The sequence below is a fragment of the Podarcis cretensis genome (assembly GCF_951804945.1).
Source record: "Podarcis cretensis genome assembly, chromosome: 13".
Lineage (NCBI taxonomy): Eukaryota > Metazoa > Chordata > Lepidosauria > Squamata > Lacertidae > Podarcis > Podarcis cretensis.
The window spans coordinates 18,678,841-18,704,736 of NC_137182.1; the positions used below are offsets into that span (position 1 = coordinate 18,678,841).

Below are 25,896 nucleotides of genomic sequence, written 5' to 3' on the forward strand. Positions count from 1 at the left end.
TGCTGCAGTTAGGTCACTTTATACTGTAGGCCTTATTTCATTTCATTTCACTTTTAAATTTGTATACTGCCTTTCTATATTGCTATACACCAGGCTGTTTGCAAGCTGAAGAAACCACAAAGATCACATGCCGTATAACAATCTGATCCAGTACAAAAATGTCATTAAAAACCATAACTTTAAAATAAACAACTTGTATCAAATAAACTAATATTCAGTAATCCGTTAGAATATCATAGTACACAATAAAATTACTTCTCAGCAAATAATGATTAAACAGAAATTCACTCTTTAACAATTACAATAAATAATTTCTAAGCCGTAATCAATAAAAAGAACAGCAAGTCACAGTGCATGAAATAACACAGTACAAATTGAGAAACAAAGACACACAACTTAACAAATTATTTTTTAAAAAGCATCCCTGAACTTCTCTTCCCTCTTTCCAGTTGCTCCTAGGGCTGGAGGGTGGGGCAAGGCAGGTTATGATGACCAGCACAAAGTCTGTCTCCTCTTATGCCCCTCCACCTTCTCTTTAGATGGCAATGTGTATTACTTTGTGGACTTCAACATGTGATAAGACAGCCCTGCTGTGTTTAGTGGCTCTCCTGATCATTCCACTGAGTTGGGCTCTTGACATCTGCCCTAAAGTCCTGCCTTGAGTGCACCACCAATTGCCTTTTGCAAGGAAGTGAACAGTGGCAGGGCAGTGAGAAAGACCCAGCAGTCGTAACAACCCTTGCACGCGGGTGGCGCTGTGGGTTAAACCACAGAGCCTCGGACTTGCCGATCAGAAGGTCGGCAGGTTCGAATCCCTGCGATGGGGTGAGCTCCCGTTGCTCGGTCCCTGCTCCTGCCAACCTAGCAGTTCGAAAGCACGTCAAAGTGCAAGTAGATAAATAGGTACCGCTCCGGCGGGAAGGTAAATGGCATTTCCGTGCGCTGCTCTGGTTCGCCAGAAGCTGCTTAGTCATGCTGGCCACATGACCCGGAAGCTGTACACCAGCTCCCTCAGCCAATAAAGCGAGATGAGCGCCGCAACCCCAGAGTCAGCCACGGCTGGACCTAATGGTCAGGAGTCCCTTTACCTTTAACAACCCTTGCACTATCCTTCAAGTAATAGGTAGTATGGGCTGAACTCAGAGCAAGGTTGGGGGACCTTTTTCAGCCCAAGGACTGGATTATTTTCTGGGCAGCCTTCCAGGAGTTACTTGACAGTTGTGGGTGAGGTCAGAGGCAAAAGAATGCAGAGCAAGTGATGTAAATATTACTTTTTGCACTGTAGTCTTATAATAAATTCTAATCTCATTTAACCCATTTTGGGACTTACCGATGCACACACATTCTTGGCACCTTTGCAGATCCCTTGATCAGGGGTCACTAACCTGTAAACTGCCATAGGTTGTTGGGCTACAGCTCCCATCATCCCTGACCATTGTCTGTTCTGGCTGAGGCTGATGGGAGTTGGAGTCCCACAGCACTCGGTGTGCCACAGGTGAACCCTCTCTGCTAGAGCTAGCTGCTGGCAACTTGTCCACCAAGAACAGGATGGAGGGAAGATGTGCCTTATTCATTCCTTCTCTTTCTCCTCCCCCTCCCCTATCTCCCAGGAGAGCTGTGCCCGCATCCTGCTGTACCGGGGAGCCAACAAAGAGATCAAGAACAACCATGGTCAGACTGCCTTCCAGGTGTGTGTGGTGAATTGGATTCAAGGGAGAGCGAGAGTGGGACACACTGACCTAATCTGAACCAAGACATCACAGGGCTGAGCCCCTGAATGTCTTGTCTCTGCCCATGTCAATATGGGTGTTTGGGGATTTAGGTGGATCTATTATACTAAGGGGACGTGGGTGGCGCCGTGGGTTAAACCACAGAGCCTAGGACTTGCCGATCAGAAGGTTGGTGGTTCGAATCCCCACAACGGGGTGAGCTCCCGTTCCTCTGTCTCTGCTCCTGCCAACCTAGCAGTTCGAAAGCACGTCAAGTGCAAGTAGATAAATAGATACTGCTCCAGCAGGAAGGTAAACAGCATTTCCGTGCGCTGCTCTGGTTCGCCAGAAGCGGCTTAGTCATGCTGGCCACATGACCTGGAAGCTGTACGCCGGCTCCCTCAGCCAATAAAGCGAGATGAGGGCCGCAACCCCAGAGTCGGCCACGACTGGACCTAATGGTCAGGGGTCCCTTTAGCTTTATTATACTATGGAATAATAGTTTCCTGGTTTCATTTTGTTGGGATTGCCCTGCACTTCTCACAAGGAAATAGGTACATTTCTTTTGCTGGCTGATTCTGTAGATCTGGAACTAGGCGCTCTCACCTTGTCGCCAGCATTGGCGCCTCGGTGTCATTAATTCTGCATAGCATAGGAGACACGAGGAGGGATCAGTTTCTCCATCTCCACCTTGCACTAAATCCCAAAAACCATCAGATGGAGCTCACAGTCCCCCTAGCCCTGGTTCAAAATACTGTAGCAAAAAAGGGTGCTTGGGAGTTCTGAAGGCAAATTGGACCAGTAGCTCTGCCCTGCTTGTAGGAATCAATAGAAGTCATAGAAAGCTGCCTTATACTGAGCTAATGACCATTGGTCCATCCAGCTCAGTAATTTCTCAATGACTGGCAGTGGCTCTCTAGGGATTCAGGCTGGGGGGGTCTCTCCCAGCCCTACCTGGAGATGCCAGGGATTGCCCCCCAGGGGCTTCTGCATGCACAGGAGATGCTCAACTGCTGGGCCACAGCCCCTCCCTTTAGCTGATATACTGCAAACCTCTCCTTGGCCTGCAGCAGCTCAGCTAAAGCAGCCGCCTCTGGGTCTAGACTGAGTCAGAGAATGTGAACGTATCTGCAGCATGAGGTCCTGGACAATACAGTGGTATAACCTGAGTAAGACCCAGAATTCCTTTCAACTCTGCATGAGTTAAGGCCCATATTCTCCAGATATGCTGGAGTCCTTTGGCCAACGCCTGGACAGAAGATTGCCTGGGAGTCCCCTGTAGGCCACCTTGCACTCCGTGGAGGAAAGGTGGGGTGTATATTTAATTAGGAAGGGAAAGAGGCATGGTGAAGAATTGGGCACATTCTCATAGATAGCAGGTGAGGTTTGCTAGCTTGGGTAAGGAGGAGTGGCATGCAGGTAAGTAAACCGGCTGGCACAGGGTTCTCCGTCACTCCTATGCCAGGCAACCCAGGAAGGATGCAAGAGCTCCAACCCTGTACTAGGAAAGAGATAAATAAATGGCAGTCTAGTAACTTTAGTGGACTTATTTACAAGGCTGTGCTAAACCTGTGTCTGGGCTGCATCACCCCAAGCTGCAGACAAGGGTTCATATGAAGGATGATGATGACGACGATGTGCTACTATTAAACCATAGAAAACTCAGGGAAAACCCATGTTCAAACTGCTCTCCCTGATATTTAATTTTTCAGGATCAGGGATTGGGGAGGTGGGTGTATGAAGAAGCAAGCCATAATGTGAAATCTCCACTTTGAAGTGGACACAAGTTTCCCCAGTTTTACCCCGCAGGGTGGGCTAAGAAATTGCCTTACGTTGGGTAGCTAGTGGATTCCGGCAACAGAGGGCCAAATGGAGGGATCCAATCACCGCAGCCTTGAGCTTCTCAAACAAACTAGATCCCTAGTTTTGTACAGTTTTGTCAGTGCTCCTGAGGAAAAATAAACATTGTGCATACACATATTCTCTCCATGTTAGGTTGCGGTCATTACAGGGAATTTTGAGCTGGGAGAGCTGATCAAGAGCCACCGGGACTCAGATGTTGGTGAGTTTGATTGCAGGGTGGGTGCTGTTAACATTCCTCCACTACGAACATAAAGGATTTGCAGTGCAATTAGATAACATGCCTACTCACACGTAAGTCCTCTTGGCTATATGGCTACACTTCCTCCCCTACACCCATTTCCCCCCTCCACACACACCAGTACAAATGAGCACCCTGAATATTGTAGTTCTCTAATGAGGAAAAGAATTTTTAAGGAATGCTTCACTGTTAAGTTGTGGGTTGACATAGCAGACGACACAGCGATTTCTCCAAGTAGCTCTTTATTTTGTAAGCTGGAATAGAACTGACTGCAAACAGCTCAGCCGGCCTGCTTTTATAGGCAGCCGGCTGTCAACATTGTAGCAACAACAGCCCAGAGTTCCCGCCTAAAATAACTGACGTGGACCTGAGTGAAAACTATCTACAGACCTGAGTGAAAACTATATACAGTATCCCCCTGCTGGCCCAGGGTGAAACTTCACTACATAACATTCACAACTACAATTCCCAGGGAACTTTGTGGGGATAACATGTCTGGTCATAACACTAAGCCACAATTTAGCATTATGAAAATGAACCCAGCCTCTCGCCCTGGGATTACATGTTCCTCTACCTTCGCCTTCAGTGCAGCTGCAAGGAATAATTCATGTCCGTTTGCTTTTGTTTTAGATTAACGTAAATTTTGCAAGTTGTCCAAACACTATAAACTGTGGTTAATCTTAGCAATCGCTAGCAGAAACAACGTATCTTCAAACTGTGGTTTATGAAGCTGGTTTGGTTTCACTGAGTATGGTTAAGATTCACCACAGTTTAGTGTTTGGACAACGTACTTGTAATGGTATTGTGTGGTTACTCGTGCGTAAACTGCCTCCACTTCGATTAGGTGGTTTGCTCAAACATGTTCAGGGTTAGAGCTCGCCCTCCGTGACCTGTTAGTCACTTGCAGAATCTGCCAGTGGGCGTTTCTTGAATCTCTTCCAGCATAAAAGCTGCTTGACCCCAAGTCTCCGCCTATGTTCCCTGCGCGGAACGCGTCTGCGCAAGTAAGGGGATGGCAAGGGCGTCCCAGCGCTCTCTCCGCTGGTTTCGGTTGAAGGGTCTTGGAGCCCTGACACCGATTCCTCCAGCTCCTCTCTATTGGTGTCACACTGAATTCCTTCCCCCAGACTGGTTCCCTCTCCGGCATCGCTCTGGAGCCCTGCCTCCGCTTCTCGCTCTGATGTCAGTTCCCTGACATCCACCTCCCCCCCAGGACCCCCTCCACCCCCGGCCTGACCCGGTGACGTGACCTTGTCCCCACCTTCAGCCGACGATGCAGGGAACCCTCGAAAGGAGCTGTCGTCATCGTCCGAGGACTCCAACCCCGCTTCCCACCCGCCCCGGTTTCTGACGGGAGGGGCTTCCCAATCTGATTCCTCCTCTCCTGACGACTCCCCTCCTTCCTCTGGCGACTCTGGAAAACCCACAAAATCCTCCTCCTCATCATCGGTGGTGGCAAATTGCTCCTCCCAGAATCTCCCCAGAGGTTTGGGCTTCCTCGGATACCTGTTGTGGAACTCTTCCACTAGATACCCACCATCTATTTCCCCTTCTGGAACCCACGTGTTTTCTGACTCGGGCTCCCCCTCCCACGCTACTAGATATTCCACCTGCCGCCCCCGCCACCGCGAATCCAGGATCTCCATTATCTGCTGGTGGTGTTCCTTCTCTTCCAGTGGTGGGTGTCTGAGCCCTTCTCCTCCTACCTCCCGGACTCTCCACTCCCCTCGGTATGGCGAGAGCAGTGACCTATGAAATACCGGGTGGATTTTCATGTTGTCTGGCAACTTGAGCCTGAATGCCACCGGGTTGACTTGGTGTATCACCTCGAAAGGCCCCAGCCGCTTCGGCCGGAGTTTCTTACACCCACCCTTGAAGGGCAATCCTTGAGTGGATAACCACACCCGGTCCCCCACCCTAATGGTCTCCCCTTCCCGGCGACGTTTATCCGCTTGCCTCTTGTACTCTTCCTTGGCCCTTTCCAGATTCATCTTAAGCTGCTGGTGCAGTGCTTCCATTTCTTCCACGAACTGCTCTGCGGCGGGCACGCTCCACTCTTCCTCCCCCCTCCCGGGAAAGGCCCTGGGGTGACACCCATAATTAGCCAAGAATGGGCTCATCCCCGTGGACACATGCTCCGCATTGTTATACGCAAACTCGGCCAGTGCTAGCTTATCTACCCAGTCGTTCTGCCTCTCGTTGACGTAACAGCGGAGATATTGCTGCAATATGCTGTTCGCCCTCTCTGCCTGCCCGTTAGTTTCCGGGTGCCTCGCCGTCGAGAATCCCACCTCCACCTGCAATAAGCTCATAAGCTTCCTCCAGAACCTCGAGGTAAATTGTTTCCCTCGATCAGAGATAACCCTTGAAGGAGCTCCATGCAACCTGAAGATGTGAGTAACAAACAGTTGTGCAGTTTCCTCGGCTGTCACCGCATGAGAGCATGATATAAAATGGCACATCTTGGTTAGCAGATCTACTACTACCATGACTGCTGTCTTACCTCTGGATTTGGGCAAATCTGTCATGAAATCTATTGATACCACCTCCCAGGGTCTCCCTGGCGTGGGCAAGGGTTCTAGTAACCCTGCCGGGGCTGCCCGCTCCCCCTTGGCTCTTTGGCAGCGGTCACACCCTCGTACATACTCTCGTACATCTTCCCTCACCTTCGGCCACCAAAACTCCCTAGTGACCAGTAACATGGTCTTGTGTTGCCCAAAGTGTCCCGCTGTGGGGTTGTCGTGAAGTTGTCGGAGCACCCTTTCCCGTAAGGCCCCCCCGGGCACATACATTGCTCCCTTGTAATACAATAACCCTTCCCTTACCTCGAAGTCCCCCCGGTCTCTCCCATTTTCCCTTAGTTCCCTGATTCTGGTTTGGGCAAATTCATCCTGGCGAATCAACTCGGTTAGTTCTCGTTTCCCAACCAACGCCCCCCCACAAACCCATCGTTCCTCAGGGAACACATGTCGAGTGTCCGGTGGTCTTCCTCCTTCCGTGTACTCTGGTTTCCGTGAAAGCGCGTCTGCTCTCACGTTCTCTTGCCCTGGCACGTACTTGATCTCAAAGAAGAACTTGGAGAACTCCTGTGCCCACCGAATCTGTCGCTGGTTGAGCACTCGCGCTGTCCTCCAGTATTCCAAGTTCTTGTGGTCAGTGCAAACCTGGATCTTGTGCTGAGCCCCTATCAGGAGATGTCTCCACTGGCGAAACGCGGCATAAATAGCTAACAGTTCACGATCGTACACCGTGTAGTTCTGTTCCGATTCGTTCAGCTTCCTTGAGTAGAAGGCGCACGGCCTCCATGTGTCTTGGGCCGGTCCCGGCTGGAGCAACACCGCTCCTATCGCTCTGTCCGATGCGTCGGTCTCTAGCCTCATCGGTTTCTGCAGATCCACATGCAGGAGCTGTTCCTCCGAGGCGAACGCCTGCTTTAGCCCCTCGAAGGCACGTTGGGCCCCTTCCGTCCAGACGAACTTCTTTTTGCTACTGAGACAATCCGTGATGGGTGCGGTTAAGTGGGCGAAGTTCTTGATGAACTTCCGGTAGAAGTTGCTGAACCCTAGGAACCTCTGCACATCCTTCCGGGTTTTGGGAGCCTTCCATTCCAGCACTGCCTGCACCTTGCCGGGGTCCATGGCTAGACCTCTGTCTGACAACCTGTATCCCAGAAATTCCACTTCCTTGGCGTGAAACTGGCACTTTTCCAGCTTGACCCACAGTTGGTGCTCTCGTAGCCTTTTCAGCACTTCCCTGACGTCCTGGACATGCTGTTTTTCATTGTCCGAATAGATCAGTACGTCGTCCAGAAATGCTACGCAGTTCTTGTACAGCAGGGGACCCAGCACATGGTGCATGAAGCTTTGAAAACAGGCAGAGCCTGACTGTAATCCAAATGGCATAACCAAATATTCAAAGGCCCCCAGGGGGGTGAACATGGTGGTTTTCCATTCGTCCCCCTCTCTCATTCGAATCAGATTGTAGGCCCCCCTAAGGTCCAGCTTGGTAAAAATCTTACCCTTCCTTACCCTGGTCAGAATATCATCAATTCTGGGCATTGGGAAGGTCACGGGTTCTGATACCAGGTTTAACCTTCGAAAGTCCACGATGAGCCTCAGCTGATCCGTGTGTTTTTTATCCACAAAAAACACAGGGCTGCCCCCCACTGCCTTAGATTCTCTTATAAACCCCCTTTTCAAGTTCTTGTCTATAAAGTCTCGCAACTCCTGCATCTCTCTGTCGGACATGGCATACAGCTTACCCACCGGCAGCTGTGCTCCAGGGAGAAGGTTGATTTGGCAGTCGAAGGGCCTATGTGGCGGCAGCCTGTCCGCTTCCCTCTCGCTGAAGACCTCTTGTAAGTCTGCGTACTGTGGCGGCACCTTCCCTTTCTGCTCCAGCGTGGTTGCTGCTGCTCTGGCCAACCTCACCCTGGGCTTCTCCCCTCCTAGACAGTGTTCCAAACAGTGGGCTGACCCGAAGGTGACCGTGCGTTGGTGCCACGCCACCACTGGATCATGTAGCACTAGCCAGCTCATCCCCAGTATTATTGGGGGTCCCGCCAGTGTGGCCACATGAAAGGCTATGGTTTCTGTGTGCCTGGACACACTCATTCTCATAGGCGGGGTTTGATGTGTCACCTCTCCCCCTAGCAACTCTCTGCCATCTATCGTGGTGACTTGGAGTGGGAAATCCAGTGGCAGCAAGTGGATCTGGTGCTCCAGCGCAAACTCCTTACTAAAAAAATTACAGGAGCTCCCTGAGTCCAACATTGCCTTCACCTTGACTGGGTGCCCATTTGGGAGTTCTAGCGTCACCTCTATCGCTATAGAAACCTTGGGTGGGTCCGGTTGGGGCACTTCAATTAGTTGCTCGCTTGGCTGCTGCGCCCCCCTGTGGGCAGTCAAGCGCTGGCGTTTTCCTGCACCTTGTCTTCTGCCCCCTCCCCCTCATTTCCAGCGGCCCCCACCATCCCTTGCCAAGCCTTTCTTTGTGGGCAGACCCTGGCAAAGTGTCCTGGCCGTTGGCAGAGGAAACATTTCTTGGAGTTTCTCCCAGCCTTTGCTTCCCTTTTGACTATTTGTTGGGCGCTCGGCACCTCGCGTGCGCACGCCCCATCAATTTCCATTGGCACCACGTCATTGGAAGGCTGCCTTGGCATCTCAGGAATGCGGTAGTCAGGGCAACGCTCCCCTCTCCCTTCCCGCCTTTCCAAAGCGCGCGCTTCCTGGCGAGAGCCTATCGCCAGCGCAGATTTTGTCAGCTGATCCATAGTCTCCGGGCGGGGCGCGCGGGAGAGCTCATCTTTAACGGCTGGGGACAACCCCTCCTCAAACAGCATTCGTATGGGCGGGCTGTCCATATCCCATTCGAGCCTGTGTATTAGCATCGCAAAGCGGGACCAATAGTCTCTAACGGAAAGGTCCCCCTGCTTACATCTCATCAGCTCCCGTTGGGTCACACTCTCCCCCAATTGGCTGGAATACATAGTGTCCATCGCCTGAAAAAACTTCCGGACGTCCTTCATGGCGGGGTTATGCGCGGCCATTAGGGGTCTAACCCATTCCCTCGCGCTGCCCTCAAGATGCCCCACGATGTAAGCCACTTGCGCCGCCTCGTCAGCAAAATCATCATGCTGCAGCTGCAGTGCGTACTCTATTTCTGTCCGGAATCCATTATATTCTTGGGGTTTTCCCCCAAACTTGTGTACCAGTCCGGGCACCTTCTTTGCCACTGGGGTGGGTCTCACCTGCGCGTCCTGGGTGCGCCTCTCGTCCAGCCGCGCCATCAGCAGTGCTACATGCCGTTCCAGCTCCTGGTTCCTCTTCACCAGGTCCTGCGCCCCCGCAGCTGCCTCCGCTGCCCCGGCGCCTCCTGTCTGGCTCATGTTTCCACTGCTTACTCACGAGTAACAGCAAGGGACTGGCAGATTGCTGTAATGGTATTGTGTGGTTACTCGTGCGTAAACTGCCTCCACTTCGATTAGGTGGTTTGCTCAAACATGTTCAGGGTTAGAGCTCGCCCTCCGTGACCTGTTAGTCACTTGCAGAATCTGCCAGTGGGCGTTTCTTGAATCTCTTCCAGCATAAAAGCTGCTTGACCCCAAGTCTCCGCCTATGTTCCCTGCGCGGAACGCGTCTGCGCAAGTAAGGGGATGGCAAGGGCGTCCCAGCGCTCTCTCCGCTGGTTTCGGTTGAAGGGTCTTGGAGCCCTGACACCGATTCCTCCAGCTCCTCTCTATTGGTGTCACACTGAATTCCTTCCCCCAGACTGGTTCCCTCTCCGGCATCGCTCTGGAGCCCTGCCTCCGCTTCTCGCTCTGATGTCAGTTCCCTGACAGTACTAAACAACTTTGATCTAAAACAGAAGTGGAAGCTTCTAATCCCTTTGCAGCCGTGTCAGAAAAGGAGTGAGGAGGGAGAAGTGAACAACCTTGGAAAGTCTTGGTTCATTCTAACAAGGGTTTAGCATTATGATGCCTGTAGCCCATGAGAGCTGAACTGGTTTAAATTCAGCATTGAGCCTCTTTTCACAAATGACACCTTGGTTTTTGCATTTTCTTTATTCATAAAGTAAATAGAAAACCTTGGCAAGACTGTACAATTGATTTATATGTTACTGTCTTCTGCCTTAGCAGTATTCACGAAGTGTACATTCCAAAATGTTAAATGAAAGCTTGTAGGGGCCTTAGGCCTGCAGTAGGATATGGCACCAACTGCTTGTTTTGTGCCACTTAGTTGACATCACAGAGACCAGCGCTGAAGAAATCCCAGGTAACTGGACATTTAATGGTGGCACCTAGGTATTCACTTCTTTATCCAAGCTGCTGCATTACTGGAGCTTTTAAAACATGACTTGGGCTCTCTTTAAAATTGTGCTAACTTGCAGGAAATTGGCATGTTTTGCAAGCCCTGGTAGACACAGCCTGACTTTCATAGCTGAGCTCTTCCTCACTGCTGCACCGCTGTTGCTGTCATAATCTTCTCCACGCTATCAGTGTCTTGACCTCTTCCATTTTCCTCTCAGCCATTTCCTGCCTGCTCTTTTCCAGGCCCAGTTTCAGCACCCTTGGGCAGCTGCCAGGACCCCAGAATCTTGTGGGGGAGGGAGTATCCGCCTGCACTGATCCCTGCCCATCATCTTAAATTTCCCACAGTGCTCCAGAGTGCCCAATATAGTACCATTACAGGACATTGTGGGAAGTTGAGGGCTGCCATTTTGATTTTCCACAGTGCTCCATAGCAAGGCTATGTAGGACACTGTGGGACGTTGCGGGAAATGTAAAATGGCAGCTCATAGCCATGGTTATCAGGTAGGCTCACAGCCATTGAGACCGCCAGCATTACAGAAGGTCTTCTGGGGGCACTTCTGGGGGAAAGGTCCCCACTCAACCCTAGAGCTAACAAGTCACCCCATTTCACACATTCAGATTTTGCCAGTCAGTGGGGAGTGACTAAGATCTGTGCAGGATGCCAGAACCTTCTCCCTCACTGCTGGAAACCTTTTTCAGCTGCCCCTCAGGCTTCTGGGTTTCCAACAGGCATTTCCCACGCGTTTTCAAGCACATCCGTGTGACCATATGATCTAGAACCATGTTTTTTCCCCAAAAAACGTAAGGTGAGAGTCCCGAGAAACTAAACGGCATGCCCAGCAACACCACCTGAACATTTAATTATGCTAGCCTCCCACAAGAAATTGCAGCGTAACACACAGGTCTGCACCAGCTGTGCTCACAACCCATTAAGGCTTTTGGTTGCAGGGTACAAATCCCCATGATGTTCTCCTCCCCAGCTTTCCTGTTTCAAATCTGTCCTCTGACATGGCCGTCCCTTTCAGTCCCTTTCCAGGAGACCCCGCAATACGTCAGCCGGCGTCGGGACGGCTCCCAGAGCCTGGCGGTGCCGCACACTTTGCTGCGAGCCAACAGCGACACCAGCATGAACCTCCCGGACTGGATGCTTTATGCCCCACCGTCCACCCCGTCTGCCACTGTGGCTGTGCAGAGCCAGAAGATCACCACGGGAACCCTGCGCAGCTCCAGCAGTCCCCGTGGCGCTCGCAGCCGCTCTCCGTCACGCGGGCGCCACACGGACGAGGCTAAGAAGCAGCGCGGTCGACCCAGGTAGGCTTGGGGCTTCATATGTGAGGCTCCAGGCTTCAGTGATCTGAGATAAGCCGATAGAGACAGATGTGATTTGTGATTTGATGAAGATTACAGTGGATTTCTTTTGCAATTTCAAGAGGATTTGTTTCACTGGTTCTAGTATGTGTGCTTGTCCATGCACACACACACTCAATTCCTTTGGCACCTATTCTTTCACCCAACTATTCTGCGTTCCTCAGTCACCTAAATTGCTCCCCTTTCCCCCTGTCTTCTTGGTTGCTTCGCTTTCTCTTGAGATGCTCAGGTGCCAATCTCGGTTTTGAAAAAGCACATATAGTTGATAAGAGGAAATGGGAAAGTTCACCACTTCCTCCAGTTTCAGCTCTATGTACTTTTCAAGGGAGAAAACACTTGGTGCCTCATAATGAATGGTGTGGCGGGCATCCAGGGGCTTTGTCGTACCAGGGGAAGACCTCCAGAATGCCACATTGGTACTCTAGAGTAGGGGGAGGGGGCTGAATGCCCAGTTCCCCTTTGAAAGGGGCTGGGATCCAGTGATGCAGCAGGATAATTTTAGACCCTGGACTTAATGGTCTTACTGGGGGCTGTTTATATGACAATGTGTATTTCAAAATGTGGCAAGCCAGCCTGCTGCTTGCTGGGGGAACCGGGGTGCTTCCTTCAAATCCTGCTGCTTGGGCCCTGGACATCTGTCCCCAAGTCCTTCCCTGATGGCACAGCTGCCAGGATCAGACAGGTTCGGGAACACCCGACAGGAGCGAGCCAGCAGTAAATCACCCGAGCAAGTTGGAGTTTGCTGTTTATTAGCAAAGCAAGATCAGCACAGGAGTGTCAGACCTAATAAGCACAGCAACTCAAGTCTTCTCCCATGAAGTTTCCCGCCTTCCCACAGCCAGCTATGTCTCCACCTCTCCAGGGCATTTTCCAAGCAATCAGAGACTGCACCTGCAGGCCTGTCTTTGCTTCTCCCCCTTCATGCCTCTGCTGATTCTGGGAGACCAGGAGGGAGGGGAGCAGGAGATACATGTGCCTCTTCACAAGCCTGACCCATACCTGCCTCTTGGCCTCCCTTGTCTCCTGCTTTAGCTTCTGCCTCTGATTCTGGATTTCTCTGTGCCACAGACTTTCTTGGCTCACCTCTTCAGCTTCCAACACCTCCTCTTCCCAGTCTTCTCCCTCTGACCACTCATCGTCGTCCCACCACCAACCCCCGGGCTCTAAGCCTCCTTCACTTGGGGGTCCCCCAGCTGGTTCCTCCCACCATTCCTCTGCATCTAACACGCCCTTGAGATGGAATGAGATCTGTCTCCTCTTGGGAAAAAGAGTGGCTTAGGGCTGAAATGGATATGATGTGGGGGATCAAAATTTCTCAGTTTTTTTTGTGTTTTTTTTTAAAGCCAAACACAATACCTTAAAAGTAGCCAGAGGGATACCCTTCAATCTTTACCAGAGCAGCAGCATTGGGGGCAGGTGGAAGTACTTAAATCCCCGGCTGCCACACCTCATTTCTGCACTACTCTCCCAATCAAGACCACAAATCTTTTTTGTGCTATTAGCCCCACTGGAGAAAAAAGACAGGAGGAATAAGAGTAAATCCATTCTCTGAGTGTGGTTCCTTATGTAGGAAAAACAGCACCGAGGGGTTATCCAAAAATAGCCCAATTTGGGCTATGCTCTGGGGGAATAGGATGTTTGTTAAGTGTTGTTGGGGGAACCATAAGACCAGGATGGGGAGGAGGAATGGAATGGAGTCTCCTGAAAGAAGGCCGAGCTGGCTGACTGGGATCCTGAACAAGAACACTCTGTGCTGCAACATTTTATCGCAGGCCACACTTCTGCCACATTAAATGTGCATTAAATTTACGTATTTCAAATAGAATAGCAAGAGGCAACCAGGAATGTGTCATAAAGGGTTGGATGAGGAGTTTGCAGGAGTCCTAATGAAAATCCACCCCACCCCACCCCACCCCCGGCTGCTAATTGCCCAAGATGTAGCAGCTTCCGTCCTGAGCTGGTAACAGCTTTGGGAGGAAACTTTTGTTGAGATCATGGTGCAGGGAGGAAGGGTCATGAAGCCCTTTCCTTGTATGCTGCAGTCTGAATCCTGAACAGGGAACCCTGCTGCTGTAATGTTAAAGGATGGTGACAATGGCAGTGATGTTGATGATAATAACGACAGAAAGATTGAAGTGAACACATGCATTTTAACTTAGTGTGTAGTTTAGCCCTCCAAGCCAATGAGGAAAATCAGAGTGTTTGCAAGAGGCCTCTCTGTAGGGGAGAGCAGAGGCGAGAGGAGAAAGATGCAGGTCAGGTTCAGGACTCGGTTGGATCATACTTGCCTAACTCTTGGTCTCTCTCTCTCTTGGCAGCTCCAGTGGCTACCAGAAGGAGTCTGCTGGGGGAAGCACGCTGAGTAGCCGGGGAGTGAAGCGGAAACTCTATTCGGCTGTGCCTGGTCGCACGTTCATGGCTGTGAAACCGTACCAGGTCCAGGCCGAGGGTGAGCTCTCCATCAGCAAGGGCGAGAAGATCAAGGGTACGTTGATCTCTGCGCACACCCTTGGATTGCCTAGGGAATCTCTCTGAGCCCCACGGCGCCTGGTTCTTTGGGAGAGACCAAAGGGCTTATCATGGGTGTTCTTTAACTTTGTCGTAGCCAGCCTCACACACACACAAAAACGAAGAAGCAGAACAGTTGGGCTTCCCAAAGAGAAAGAAAGAGAGAAATTATAATTATTGTCCTACCCATCCCTTCCATTGATGCCAGGGAGTGAATCTTCAGGACCAGCCATTCCCAGTCTGGTGCCCTGGAAATGTTTTGGACTGGAACTCTCACCATCCCTGACCATTGCCCATGATCACTGGAGCTGATGGGAGTTGCAGTTCAGCAACATCTGGCAGCATCTGGTTGAGGAAGGCTGATCTGGATCTATGGGAAAGACATGTTACATGCGGGGTAGATGAGGACTCCATGGAGTGTTTTGGGGCTTTTTAAGGACCCAGTTTAAAAGCATGGAGTTGCTCTGTACTTCTTCCCCCAACATGTGCCCACACAGTTTTCTCAGCAGGAGTGGGGAAACCCAGATTTTACACTCAGTGGGAGCAGGGAGAAACAACAATATATACCCAGATGGTAGGGTTTGGTGGGTCCCTTACTCAGGAAGGAACTTGAGCCTCTCTCTGAATACAGTGGAACCTTGGTTCTCAAACTTAATCCGTTCCATGAGTCCATTTGACTCCTGAAACCATGCAAAAACCAAGGCGCGGCTTCTGATTGGCAGCAGGAGCTTCTTGCACTCAAGCGGAAGCCGCATCAGACGTTCAGCTTCTGAAAAACATTCGAAAACCAGGACACTTACTTCTGGGTTTTTGGTGCTCAGGAGCCAAAACGTACGAGTTCCAAGGCGTTCGAGAACCAAGGTACGACTGTATAGGGATGTTGCCCCCTACCTTGCACTTTCAGAATCTTGTGTTTGGCTGATACAGCTGTAGCTGAGAATCAGGGAAACTGTGAGGCTTGGCTTGTGTTTGTTTGTGTGTGCGTGTGTGGTCTTTAGTTGGTGTCTAGAATGTCTTGGTGTGCATCTGTCAGCCACGCATGAGTGGCCCGTTGTCTTAAGTGTGTGTCTGTGTCCAGAGAAAGGTGGCCAGATCAGAATTTTGTGAAGCAGGGATTATTTTTGAACTGCGGTACCTGAAATAAGAGATGTGATATATTCTGTCGGAACGTAGGAAGTCTCCTTAAATAAGCTTTGGAACATTTATCCATCTAGCCCAATACTGGGCGGTATTCAACTAAGTCCTATTCAGAGTCGACCCATCGGAATTAATGAAACTAAGTCGTGTCCATTAACTTCAGTGAGTCTGTTCTGCATAGGACTGGTGTTGCCGCCCTCTGTCTCCACAGACTGGCAGCGCCTCTGCAGGTTCACAGGCAAATGTTGTTTCCATCACCTACTACCAGATCCTTTTAACTAGAAATGCTGGGAATCAGACCCAAATACTAAGCATGTGCTGTCATTGAGAGCTATGATATTTCCCCTACTGAAGATAGAGCCATGAAGTTAAAAGTGCACCCGCTGTGTTCAATGGGGCTGTGATATTCTAGGACAGTGATTCTTAAGCTGTGTTGTATCACAGACCACAGTTCTGCTTAGCTTCTTCTTTGAGGACTGCAACATTCTTTTACTGCCACCATGTTGGAGGGAGACCAGTCACTTCACAGGCTTACAAATAAGAAACTTCCTTCTGCACTCCCGTGCAGTTGTACAAAGCAGGGCTAAAAGTAAGAATGGGGTGGGGAGCAATTGTGAACCAGCACAAACCTCTGCCCCCAAGAACATGCCCTATAGAACTGGTGATTGATTCTACAGGCAACAGCCAGTGAAATCTATACAAGATTTATAATTGTGCTGTTGCTCAATTTACAAATACAAGAAATGCTGTGAAACAAGACTGCAAAAATGCTGTCAGTACAAGAAATGCTGTGAAACAACACAGTCATAGGACCTTAAATGAAAGGTGTGACAATTTCCTAGTAAGATACAAGATGGAGGTGTGTAAGTGATTTCAGAGGACTCACAAATAGGAGTTCAGTGGTCTAACTGCTGCAGATTGCACAGCTCAGTGGAAGGCTGGTCAGCTAGACCTTTTTACAAAGACTTTCAGAGCAAACCTATACTGAGTTTAATGGAGCTCATTCCCAAGTAAGTGCCTATAGGATCACAAATTAGATGAGTGCCATGGTGCTTGGACAGATGCTTATAGATATATATTTGATACTGAAGGTGTTGATGGCTTCTGGCTTTCAAAAATGCTGCAGAAAACCCAGCCAACTAGTATTTAGCAATTAGAAGATCTCAAGACACTGTGCAGTAAACAAATTACTAGGGGAGAGTGAGACCCTATTCTTCCTAAGATAAGGGACCAGGTTTTACTGAAGGCCTGGTCTACACAAGCTACAGTTAAGTAGGCTTGAGGATGCAGAATTCTGGGAATGGTACAATGGACTGTATCACTTCAGAGTGCAGATGGAGAACATAATTTCTGAATGTTCCTCTGCATCAAAAGCTTTCAACACAGCATACTAAGGATTTTTTTTAGGGCTTTGGGAGCATTGACAGTGGTGGACAACTGGTGTTCATTGAAGCCCCAGAAAAGCATTCTAGTCAGCAACGCTAGTCCTTTCCCAGCTCCCTAAGGATGTCTTCTTCCAATGCTGGGCCTGGTGGAAAAAAATGTCTTGGAAAAAATGGAGTCTAGTGGCCATTTTTGGGTGCTGTGATCTGGTACGATTTCATGCCAAGATCTCTCGAGCGCACACACCCAGCACATTTTCAGGGCTGCATTTTGCTCTTCTGCGAGAGCATGGGCCCCAAAATTCACATCTTTTGGACTCTGTGGTCTTGTGCAGGTCATGTGACTTGCACAGGAGCATGGCTAGGAAGACGTGCATCATGGTTTTGGGAGTCAAGATATTGGAGAGTATGTACTGCTGGACTGTGGAGCACAGTTAGGTAATCACTGTTCCAGAAAATGCATTTAGATTTCTTTCCCAGCATCCCAAGGAATATGTGAGGGTTCTAATACATGCTCTTAAACAACATTCCCGCCTCCCTTCCAATGCTCTAGAAGCTTGTATTTTAAAGCAGAAGATGTAAAACGAAAGGTGATGGATCACAACATTGTCTGGAAAAAAAAAACCTGCAGAACAATGGTGCGCCTTCCGCAGCCCTCCAGCTGTTGTTGGACTCCCAACTCCCATCAGCCCAAGCCAACATGGCCAATGGGCAGGGACGATGGGAGTTGTAGTCCAGTGAAATCTGGAGAGCCACAGGTGGCCCAGCCATGCTGCTTTCAGATGCTGGGGACTAGGAACAACAACAAAAAGCAAGTTCCATACAGAAGGACCCAACGCTTACTCATTTATTAGCTTAAAATCATGTTAGCAGGATCCCCAGATGCAGGGAGTATCTGAGAATGCTCGGAGAGCACACCTTCAAAAAAAAGGGGGGGAGAGGCAGGGCTTTTAACGACGACGGCTAATTGGATTCGGTTTGCTACTCTAACCAGGTCTCTGTTAGATCAGGTTTGGCCCCTGTGCCACAGCGGCTCTGAATAAGCAACAAAATGGTGAACGGCTGGCCACCTTCGTCCAAAGCGTGTTCGCGCCCCTAACAGTGCCCTTCTCCTTTTCAGTGCTGAGTGTTGGGGAAGGAGGCTTCTGGGAGGGACAGGTAAAGGGCCGTGTGGGCTGGTTCCCATCGGACTGCGTGGAGGAAGTACCCAATAAATCACAGGAAGGGAAGCAAGGTAGGTGCTCCAAACTGCCCTCTAGCCCCTTTATCTCCTATATATATACACACACATGTACATATAGATTATCTAGATCTACACACACACACACACTTATGTAGTCAAAATAGCACCATCCATGTATAAGAGGGAGCTATCAGCAGTCTTGGGGGAAGCCCAAGCTTTGTAGAAGTGCAAAAAAAACCAAAAAACAGTTTTAGGGGAGAGGAACCCGCAAGTAAGGGGGAAATCTCAAAGCAGCTTAGTGAGGACTGAGCACGCTGTTTGGGCACAGAATGCTGACTGGCTGTTGGGGGGAAGGAAAGCAGGAGACTAGGGAGAATGGAAAGGGAAGGAATATTTAGTGTTTTGTTGGAAGCCCCCCAGAGTGGCTGGGGAAACCCAGCCAGATGGGCGGGGTATAAATAATAAATAAATTATGATGATGATGATGATGATGATTATTATTATTATTATTATTGAAAGAAGGAATGTCTGACAGGCTGGCTGGCTGGGCACCCACATAGCTTGTGCTTGGCCAAAAGTGCCTTTCTACCTTATCAGCCCTACTCAACGACTTCGAAAGTGGGGAGACACTTTCAGCACTTTTGGGGGGGGTGGGGGACGTGGAGAAATTGTTGAGCGTTTGCACTGCGCAGAAGGAGACATAGGGTTGTAGTCAATTAACTTTTACTCAGAGTAGAAACGTTGAAAGTAATGGTCGTGGCTAACTTGGGTCCATTAATTTCAATGGCTAAAATTTGATTTCAGTGGGTAAAAATGTGACTACAATCCATGCATTTAATATCCAGCAGCTAAGGCTTCTTCCTCCCTCCTCTTCCATGTTTTGAAAGTGAGTTTTGTCACTGTGGCAGGCACAGGGAGCTATCTTTGTTTGCTTTAGGGTCATTTCCCCCACAAAAAGCCCCACACACCATGCCCCTGTGAAAGAATGCTATTAAATTGTTGTGAGGTAATTTGGCTGTCCTCAATAGGGGCTTTATCACCCCTTTTTCATCTTCTATCCCTACACCTACCTTTTTAGCTTTTAGCATTAATCACTATGTGATGTGGGATGCGGGTGGCACTGAGGGTTAAACCACAGAGCCTCTTGGGCTTGCCAATCAGAAGGTTGGCGGTTCGAATCCCCGTGATGGGGTGAGCTCCCGTTGCTTAGTCCCTGCTCCTGCCCACCTAGCAGTTCGAAAGCACGTCAAAGTGCAAGTAGATAAATAGGTACCACTCTGGCAGGAAGGTAAACGGTGTTTCCGTGTGCTGCTCTGGTTATCTAGAAGCGGCTTAGTCATGCTGGCCACATGACCTGGAAGCTGTACGCCGGCTCCCTCGGCCAATAAAGCGAGATGAGCACCGCAACCCCAGAGTTGGTCACGACTGGACCTAATGGTCAGGGGTCCCTTTACCTTTACTGTGTGATGATGACATTTCCATATATTTCAAGGAAGAACACATTGGCCCCCTTTTGACATTACATGTCCTCCCCTGTTGCATGTGAAACCCATATGGAGGGAAGAAGCCAGAAAATGGAGGGACAGCCAAAATAAAAGTAGAGTAGGCAACAGTCTTCGGTTTAAATTCTGCCCCCGCCTCCTCCATCGCAGATTTTCTTTTTAAAATTTGAGGGATTTTTTAATTATTATTTTAAAGCATGGAATTGAAGTGCCATCACCAGCAGCAACAGTGTACTGCTCCTTCCACGCACACTTGTCCCCAGATTTTCACCGCCAGAGACTTTTCCACCTTCTAACTTCTATCGCTGTTTACAACATGGGTGTCCCTTCAAGTGTTATTCAACTCCAACTCCCATCAGCCTCAGGCAGCATGGCCAATGGTCAGTGGGTGATGGAACTTGTAGTCCAATAACACATAGGTAAAGGTAAAGGGGTAAAGGGACCCCTGACCATTAGGTTCAGTTGTGGCCGACTCTGGGGTTGCGGTGCTCATCTCGCTTTATTGGCCGAGGGAGCCGGCGTACAGCTTCCGGGTCATGTGGCCAGCATGACCAAGCCACTTCTGGCGAACCAGAGCAGCGCACGGAAATGCCGTTTACCTTCCCGCCGGAGCGGTACCTATTTATCTACTTGCACTTTGACGTGCTTTTGAACTGCTAGGTTGGCAGGAGCAGGGACTGAGCAACAGGAGCTCATCCCGTCACGGGGATTCGAACCGCCGACCTTCTGATCGGCAAGCTCTAGGCTCTGTGGTTTAACCCACAGCACCACCCACGTCCCTGCCAATAACACATAGAGGGCCCTAATTTCCTCATGCCTGGCCTTCATGTTCATCATGCAGTTTAACTGTGACCGAACTCTAGGAAGTGAAGACCACCACACGTTTTTTAACTGGCCATATTTTCCTCCTGTCACGTGCTGTCCCCCATTTTCAAAATGAAATACAGGGACAGTGGACTGATTTTCACAGCATGACCATGCATGAGGGCTCCTGGACATGAGATGGTGCCCTCTTTGCTCCTTCCCTGTTGTTCTGCTGCTGCACTAAACCATGGTTTGTCTTAGCGTGTCATCTGAGCCATTAACTCTCCTGGACAAACCCATGGGACAAATCCTGGTTACAGTTTGTGGTTAGTCTCACCATGAACCTAGGTTTGGACAACATGCTAAGTCCAAGGCATGGCTTAACTCGGCAGCAGAATAATCAGGCAGGAGCAAAGCAGCCACAATTTCCACTACGTCATGTTTCGGTTTAACATGATGTGCGAATCAAGCCATAGCACATTTACAACGATGCTCCTATACTCCACACACACATGTTGTACATTGTTGGAAACTTTGCTGGCTGGCTGCGTTAGTTTTTTGCTGCCATCAGCTGCCCACGTTAGCTTCTAAAGAAGGGGGTTTGAGTCACCGGATTGGTAAACTGGCTGCAACTGGTTCCCTTTTTGTAAACGCAAGATTATTTAATGAGAAAGTTCAATCTCACATTGGATCTGTATGTGATCACTACAAAATAGTTACAATCAGTGCTTTTTTCTGGGGGTACTCACGAGTACCCAGTACTGACACCTTTTTTGTTTTCAAATGTTAAATATGCGGCACTTACTGTAGCAATTTCATGGTGAGTACCAGCACCTTGATAAAAGCACTGGTTGCAACTCAAAACGCATCTGGTAATATTTAGTATCTCGATAGGCAGTTAGGCAGGGCCTCGAGGGGAACTGGTAGGCTGGCATTCTTTGTTTATAGACAACTGAGACAGATTTAACCTAGTCACAGGCTAAATCTGATGAATGCGATCTAAGCGCATTCTCCCAGACAGAATTGTCCTACAATATGTTGTTACTACGCCTAACAGTTCAAAATGAGCCTCACCAGCTGCAATGTGCGAAATAGCAGCCTGCGCACTAGATGGTGCCTTCATCATTACTCGAAAGAAGAGGCAATTCCCTGCTCAAAAGAGTTCTAGAGTGGCAGAGGGCGGGGGGCCGGCAAGGTGTCAATAAGGACATTTATGTTCAAATGTATATTTCTACATACGAACTACCCTTCATCCTCATAGGTGCAAGGATATGTACAAGTGATGCAACTAAACTAGTCATACCCGGATAAAATGCAATACCCCCTTCCGAGGAAACTAAACACATTTTAAAACAGTTAAAGTAATAGAACGGACTAACAGCAATCACCTGTACTTAAAGTGCCCAGGCAAATACAAAGGTTTTACTCTGATGCCAAAAGAATTGTAGTGTTGGCACCAGTCATAAAGTATTATTATTATTATTATTATTATTATTATTATTATTATTATTATTAATTTTGTTAGTAAGACCACAAACCTAACTAGCCTGCACAGTTGTTTACTACCTTGCTGGGGTCTGGCAGAGGAGGGCAGCAGAGATCCAGCCTTCCTGCAGCAGCCCAATACATTTATATACAGGGTCCAAGTAGGGGGTTTCCCTCCCGTAGCTGCCTGTTTGGTTTCTATGATGGGTGCAGAGGAGGAATAGTCCATCCATAAGACAGACTGAGATAGCCACCTCCGAAGGCAGAATCCATGACAGACCTCCTCTGCCACAACCAGAGATGTAAGGAGAAGCATCTGCATTAGCTTCCGGTTTTTGGAGCGTCATCAGAGACCTCTGCGCAGTTCTGCGGGGCTCTCACGAGATCTCACCGCAACCTGGAGGCTACAGCCTTCGGCGGGGGGCAGCACAGGAGGTTGCGTGGCAAATGCACAGGGCGGCACCTTCTCCTTTCGCCTCAGGCAGCGAAAAGGAACGGGCTGCTCCTGGGATGGAGCACTCCACCAGCTCATTCACCCGCCTGCATGGAAGTCCCTGTCACCAGTGACTACCAGGCATTGTAGATCCAAAGCTACTACTAACTATAATAAAGTTGTACCTTGGAAGTTGAACGGAATCTGTTCCAGAAGTCCGTTTGTCTTCCAAAACGTTTGGAAACCAAACGTTTTGAAGCTCCTGCAGCCAATCAGAAGCCGCAGAAGCCCTGTCAGATGTTCGGCTTCCAAAAATAGTTTGCAAAACAGAACAGTCGCTCCTGGGTTTGCAGCATTCGGGAGCCAAAAGCTTTGAGAACTAAACTGTTTGATAACCAAGGTATGACTGTAATAACATGCCACCAGTGCACATATGTGCACATGTGTGTGCTAAGGGCAACTGTAAAAGGCAACCTCGGGGTCGCCTCGAAACACAAAAATTGGGGCTGTATTTTACTAGGGACAAATGCCAGACAATAATGGCTGTCCCTGGAAAATAGGGACGCATGCAGTCAGCTTCCCTTTGGCTCCTTTTCCCTCTTCTCTATGGTGGACACACTAATAGTTCCCCCTTTCTGACTGCCTCCCCCCCCCCCTTTGGACATGCCACCAGCTGCGCTGAGCTTGTGCTGCCACTCACTGGCTGCCAGAGGAACCAGCAGGAAAGACAGGAGGTTCCAAAGTTAAGAAGGAAGATACTGTCTGTGTACCAGGTGCCCTTCTGCAACCCTAATCCCCACGCCTTCTCTCCTTTGCTTTACAGAGAGCCGCAGTGACAAAGCCAAGCGACTCTTCAGGCACTACACGGTTGGCTCCTACGACAGTTTCGATGCCCCCAGGTGAGTGGACGGTGATCCCAAGAGGTTAGGCAATCTGTGGTTGTGTGCAAGGTGGATTTGTGTTGAAATATGGCCATGCAAAGGTGCACAGTTTAAGTGGATTAACGGTATAAAGGCCACACTTTCTGGTGACATCTTACTCATATCCAAATACAATCAGTTTCTGTGTGTTGTTCTTTAGACTCATTCATGAAAACCCATACACTACTTCCAGTCCAAACAGCGAAGTTTTCTGATTTTTGTGAGTGAAATTCTAGGACAGCCTCTCTGTCTATGCTTGCAGCATCAAATCAATAAGCCATGAAATGCATGCGCAGCTTGCCTGTGAACACAGCCCCTTGCTGCCTCTTTGCGCATGTGGTGAAACAAACCAGAAAGTCATAGTTAAGCATAGCTTCCTATCATGTGAAAGCCAAGACAAATATGATGAACAGCTTCCAAACAAGCAAGGATGCAGTTCAAAATCGGCGTCTGAATCCTGTCTACTTTGGGATTTTGCATAACAGGGAGCTATGAGTAACTGATGTTTCCTGGCTTGTTTTACTGCTCGTGTAAAGAGAGGTAGCAAGGGATATGCTTTTGCATATCTTGGATTATTAAGCCAAGATTTGATCATGCAAATGTGGCTGTTGGGTCAGAAACAGAGCAAAAAAACCAAAGGATTTCAAGCTAATCGAGAGAAAAAAGCTAATTTCAAAACTGTTGAAGGGGCAATCTTTTTTTGCAATTTTGCGGACAGTGGCTATAAGAGGGAATTATAACTAATTCACAAGTTGCTACTGATTATTAATTAACTAACCTTAACTTTTGGAAACATAAAATAATTTAACTTGCTCTTTGTGTTGTGGAAGCAAAGTATCCATGAGTTCAAGACAGCTGGATATATTTATTAGGGATATCACGTGATTTTTCTGTTCTGTGGGCTTCAGGCCCTTCCAGACAAGAGCATCTCTGGGAATTTAGGTTGACGCAATTAAAGTGGATTTAAGCACTCTGTCGCCCCAGTACAACAAATCCACTTTGAAAAAGAAACAGACTTTTTCCGCCTAGGAGAGTGGCAAGGAAACGCATTGGAAAGTGTGAGGTGAACATGTGATTCACAGAGGTGTGTAAACATCCTGCAGACAGATCAGAACAAATACCTGTACTCAAAACAGACCAGATATAATCTAACTTCTGTATAAGGTTTGAGAAAGCAAATCAAGAGGAATGCTCAATAAATAGGTCATCTGCAGGAGCCCACAGTGAAATTGGTGTAGCCCTGTCTTTAGAATTTCCTCTGTGGCTTCTAGAACAGCCGCAACTTAGACTGCTGAAGCTCACGAAGAAGAAGAAGAAGAAGAAGAAGAAGAAGAAGAAGAAGAAGAAGAAGAAGAAGAACTACTACTTTTAGGAAGGCTTAGTGAGATTGCAACCTATGCCCAGTCACCTGAGAGCAAGCCCTGTTGAACACAGTGGGACTTCTGAGTAATAGGGCATGGGGTTGCTCTGTGAATAGGATTTGCTTCATACTTGGTATATAACTGTGTTTGGGAGTTGAGAAGGAACAGGTATCAATCTGCTTATTATGTTCCTCTGTGGCGTGTAGCTTGGCTCATTTGCTTGAGTCACATAGTGATGTGCTCGACAGGCATTATGGTGTGATGCGTTCGGTTTACTCTGGCTGACTGCTTATGTCAGTGATGGCCAAACTCGGCCCTCCAGCTGTTTGGGGACTACAACTCCCATCATCCCTAGCTAACAGGACCAGTGGTCAGGGATCATGGAAACTGTAGTCCCAAAACAGCTGGAGGGCCAAGTTTAGCCATCACTGGCTTACAGCGTTCAAGAGTCTGAATTATTGAGAGTAAAGAGGGAACGCACAGGAGGGGCACTACTGCATGTAATAAGAATGGATTGGATGGTTGTCTCATCCTTTGGAGCCTGGTGGTTCTGTCAGGAGTCTTTGAAGGCTTCGCGGTGATTTCAAGTCAAAAGGTGGAATATGATAAAGTGGGAACCTCGTGACAAAGAAGATGAGAAGGAGTTGCTTGACAGTAGAACAGTCTCCCATGGGAGGTTGCGGACTCTCCTTCCCTTGGGGTTTTTAAGCAGAGATTGGATGGTTGGATGGCCAACTGTGATGGATGCTTTGGCTGAGATTCCTGCACTGCAGGGGGTTGGACTAGATGACCCTCGGGGTCCCTTCCAACTCCACAATTCTACAATTCTATGACTGCTTTCTACACACAAGTTTAAGGGGCAGTCATGCTTGTCTGCTGCAACAACGAAGAGTACTGTGGCACTTTAAAACTAAATTGCTAACCTCCAGTTCAGGGGCTTGTGATCCGCTGCCCCCCCCCCCAAAGCCCCTCTCCCAAATTTTGGTGACGGCAGCAAAAGAAAAACCAAATGAAGCAGAGACAGAGCTGGGGTGGGTGGAAACCCCGGACACTGATGTGGATGGAAATTACCTCCTCCCCACTCATCAGATTGATAATTTGATTAGTGAAAAGATAGCAGTAAGACCCCTAATGCATGAATCACCTGAGGATTGCTATGGATTCATAGAATTGTCATTGGAGGGGACCCTGA

The 25,896-nt window shown here is 49.0% G+C and overlaps 1 protein-coding gene across 7 annotated transcripts in view; it reads left to right on the top strand.

The window, feature by feature from the left end:
• SHANK1 (SH3 and multiple ankyrin repeat domains 1) overlaps positions 1 to 25,896 on the top strand; it is a 112,972-nt gene that overhangs the window by 47,540 nt on the left and 39,536 nt on the right. For 6 of the 7 annotated variants that reach the window (XR_013832406.1, XR_013832407.1, XM_079949210.1 and 3 more), the window contains 6 exons: positions 1,611 to 1,688; positions 3,705 to 3,771; positions 11,647 to 11,932; positions 14,308 to 14,474; positions 18,137 to 18,250; positions 23,247 to 23,322. Coding sequence is in view for 5 of the 7 variants with exons in the window: in XM_079949210.1 (XP_079805336.1) it covers positions 1,611 to 1,688; positions 3,705 to 3,771; positions 11,647 to 11,932; positions 14,308 to 14,474; positions 18,137 to 18,250; positions 23,247 to 23,322 (788 nt within the window). In the remaining 2 variants the exon portion in view is untranslated. The remainder of the gene's footprint in view (positions 1 to 1,610; positions 1,689 to 3,704; positions 3,772 to 11,646; positions 11,933 to 14,307; positions 14,475 to 18,136; positions 18,251 to 23,246; positions 23,323 to 25,896) is intronic. The other variant, XM_079949212.1, reaches the window with a different exon arrangement.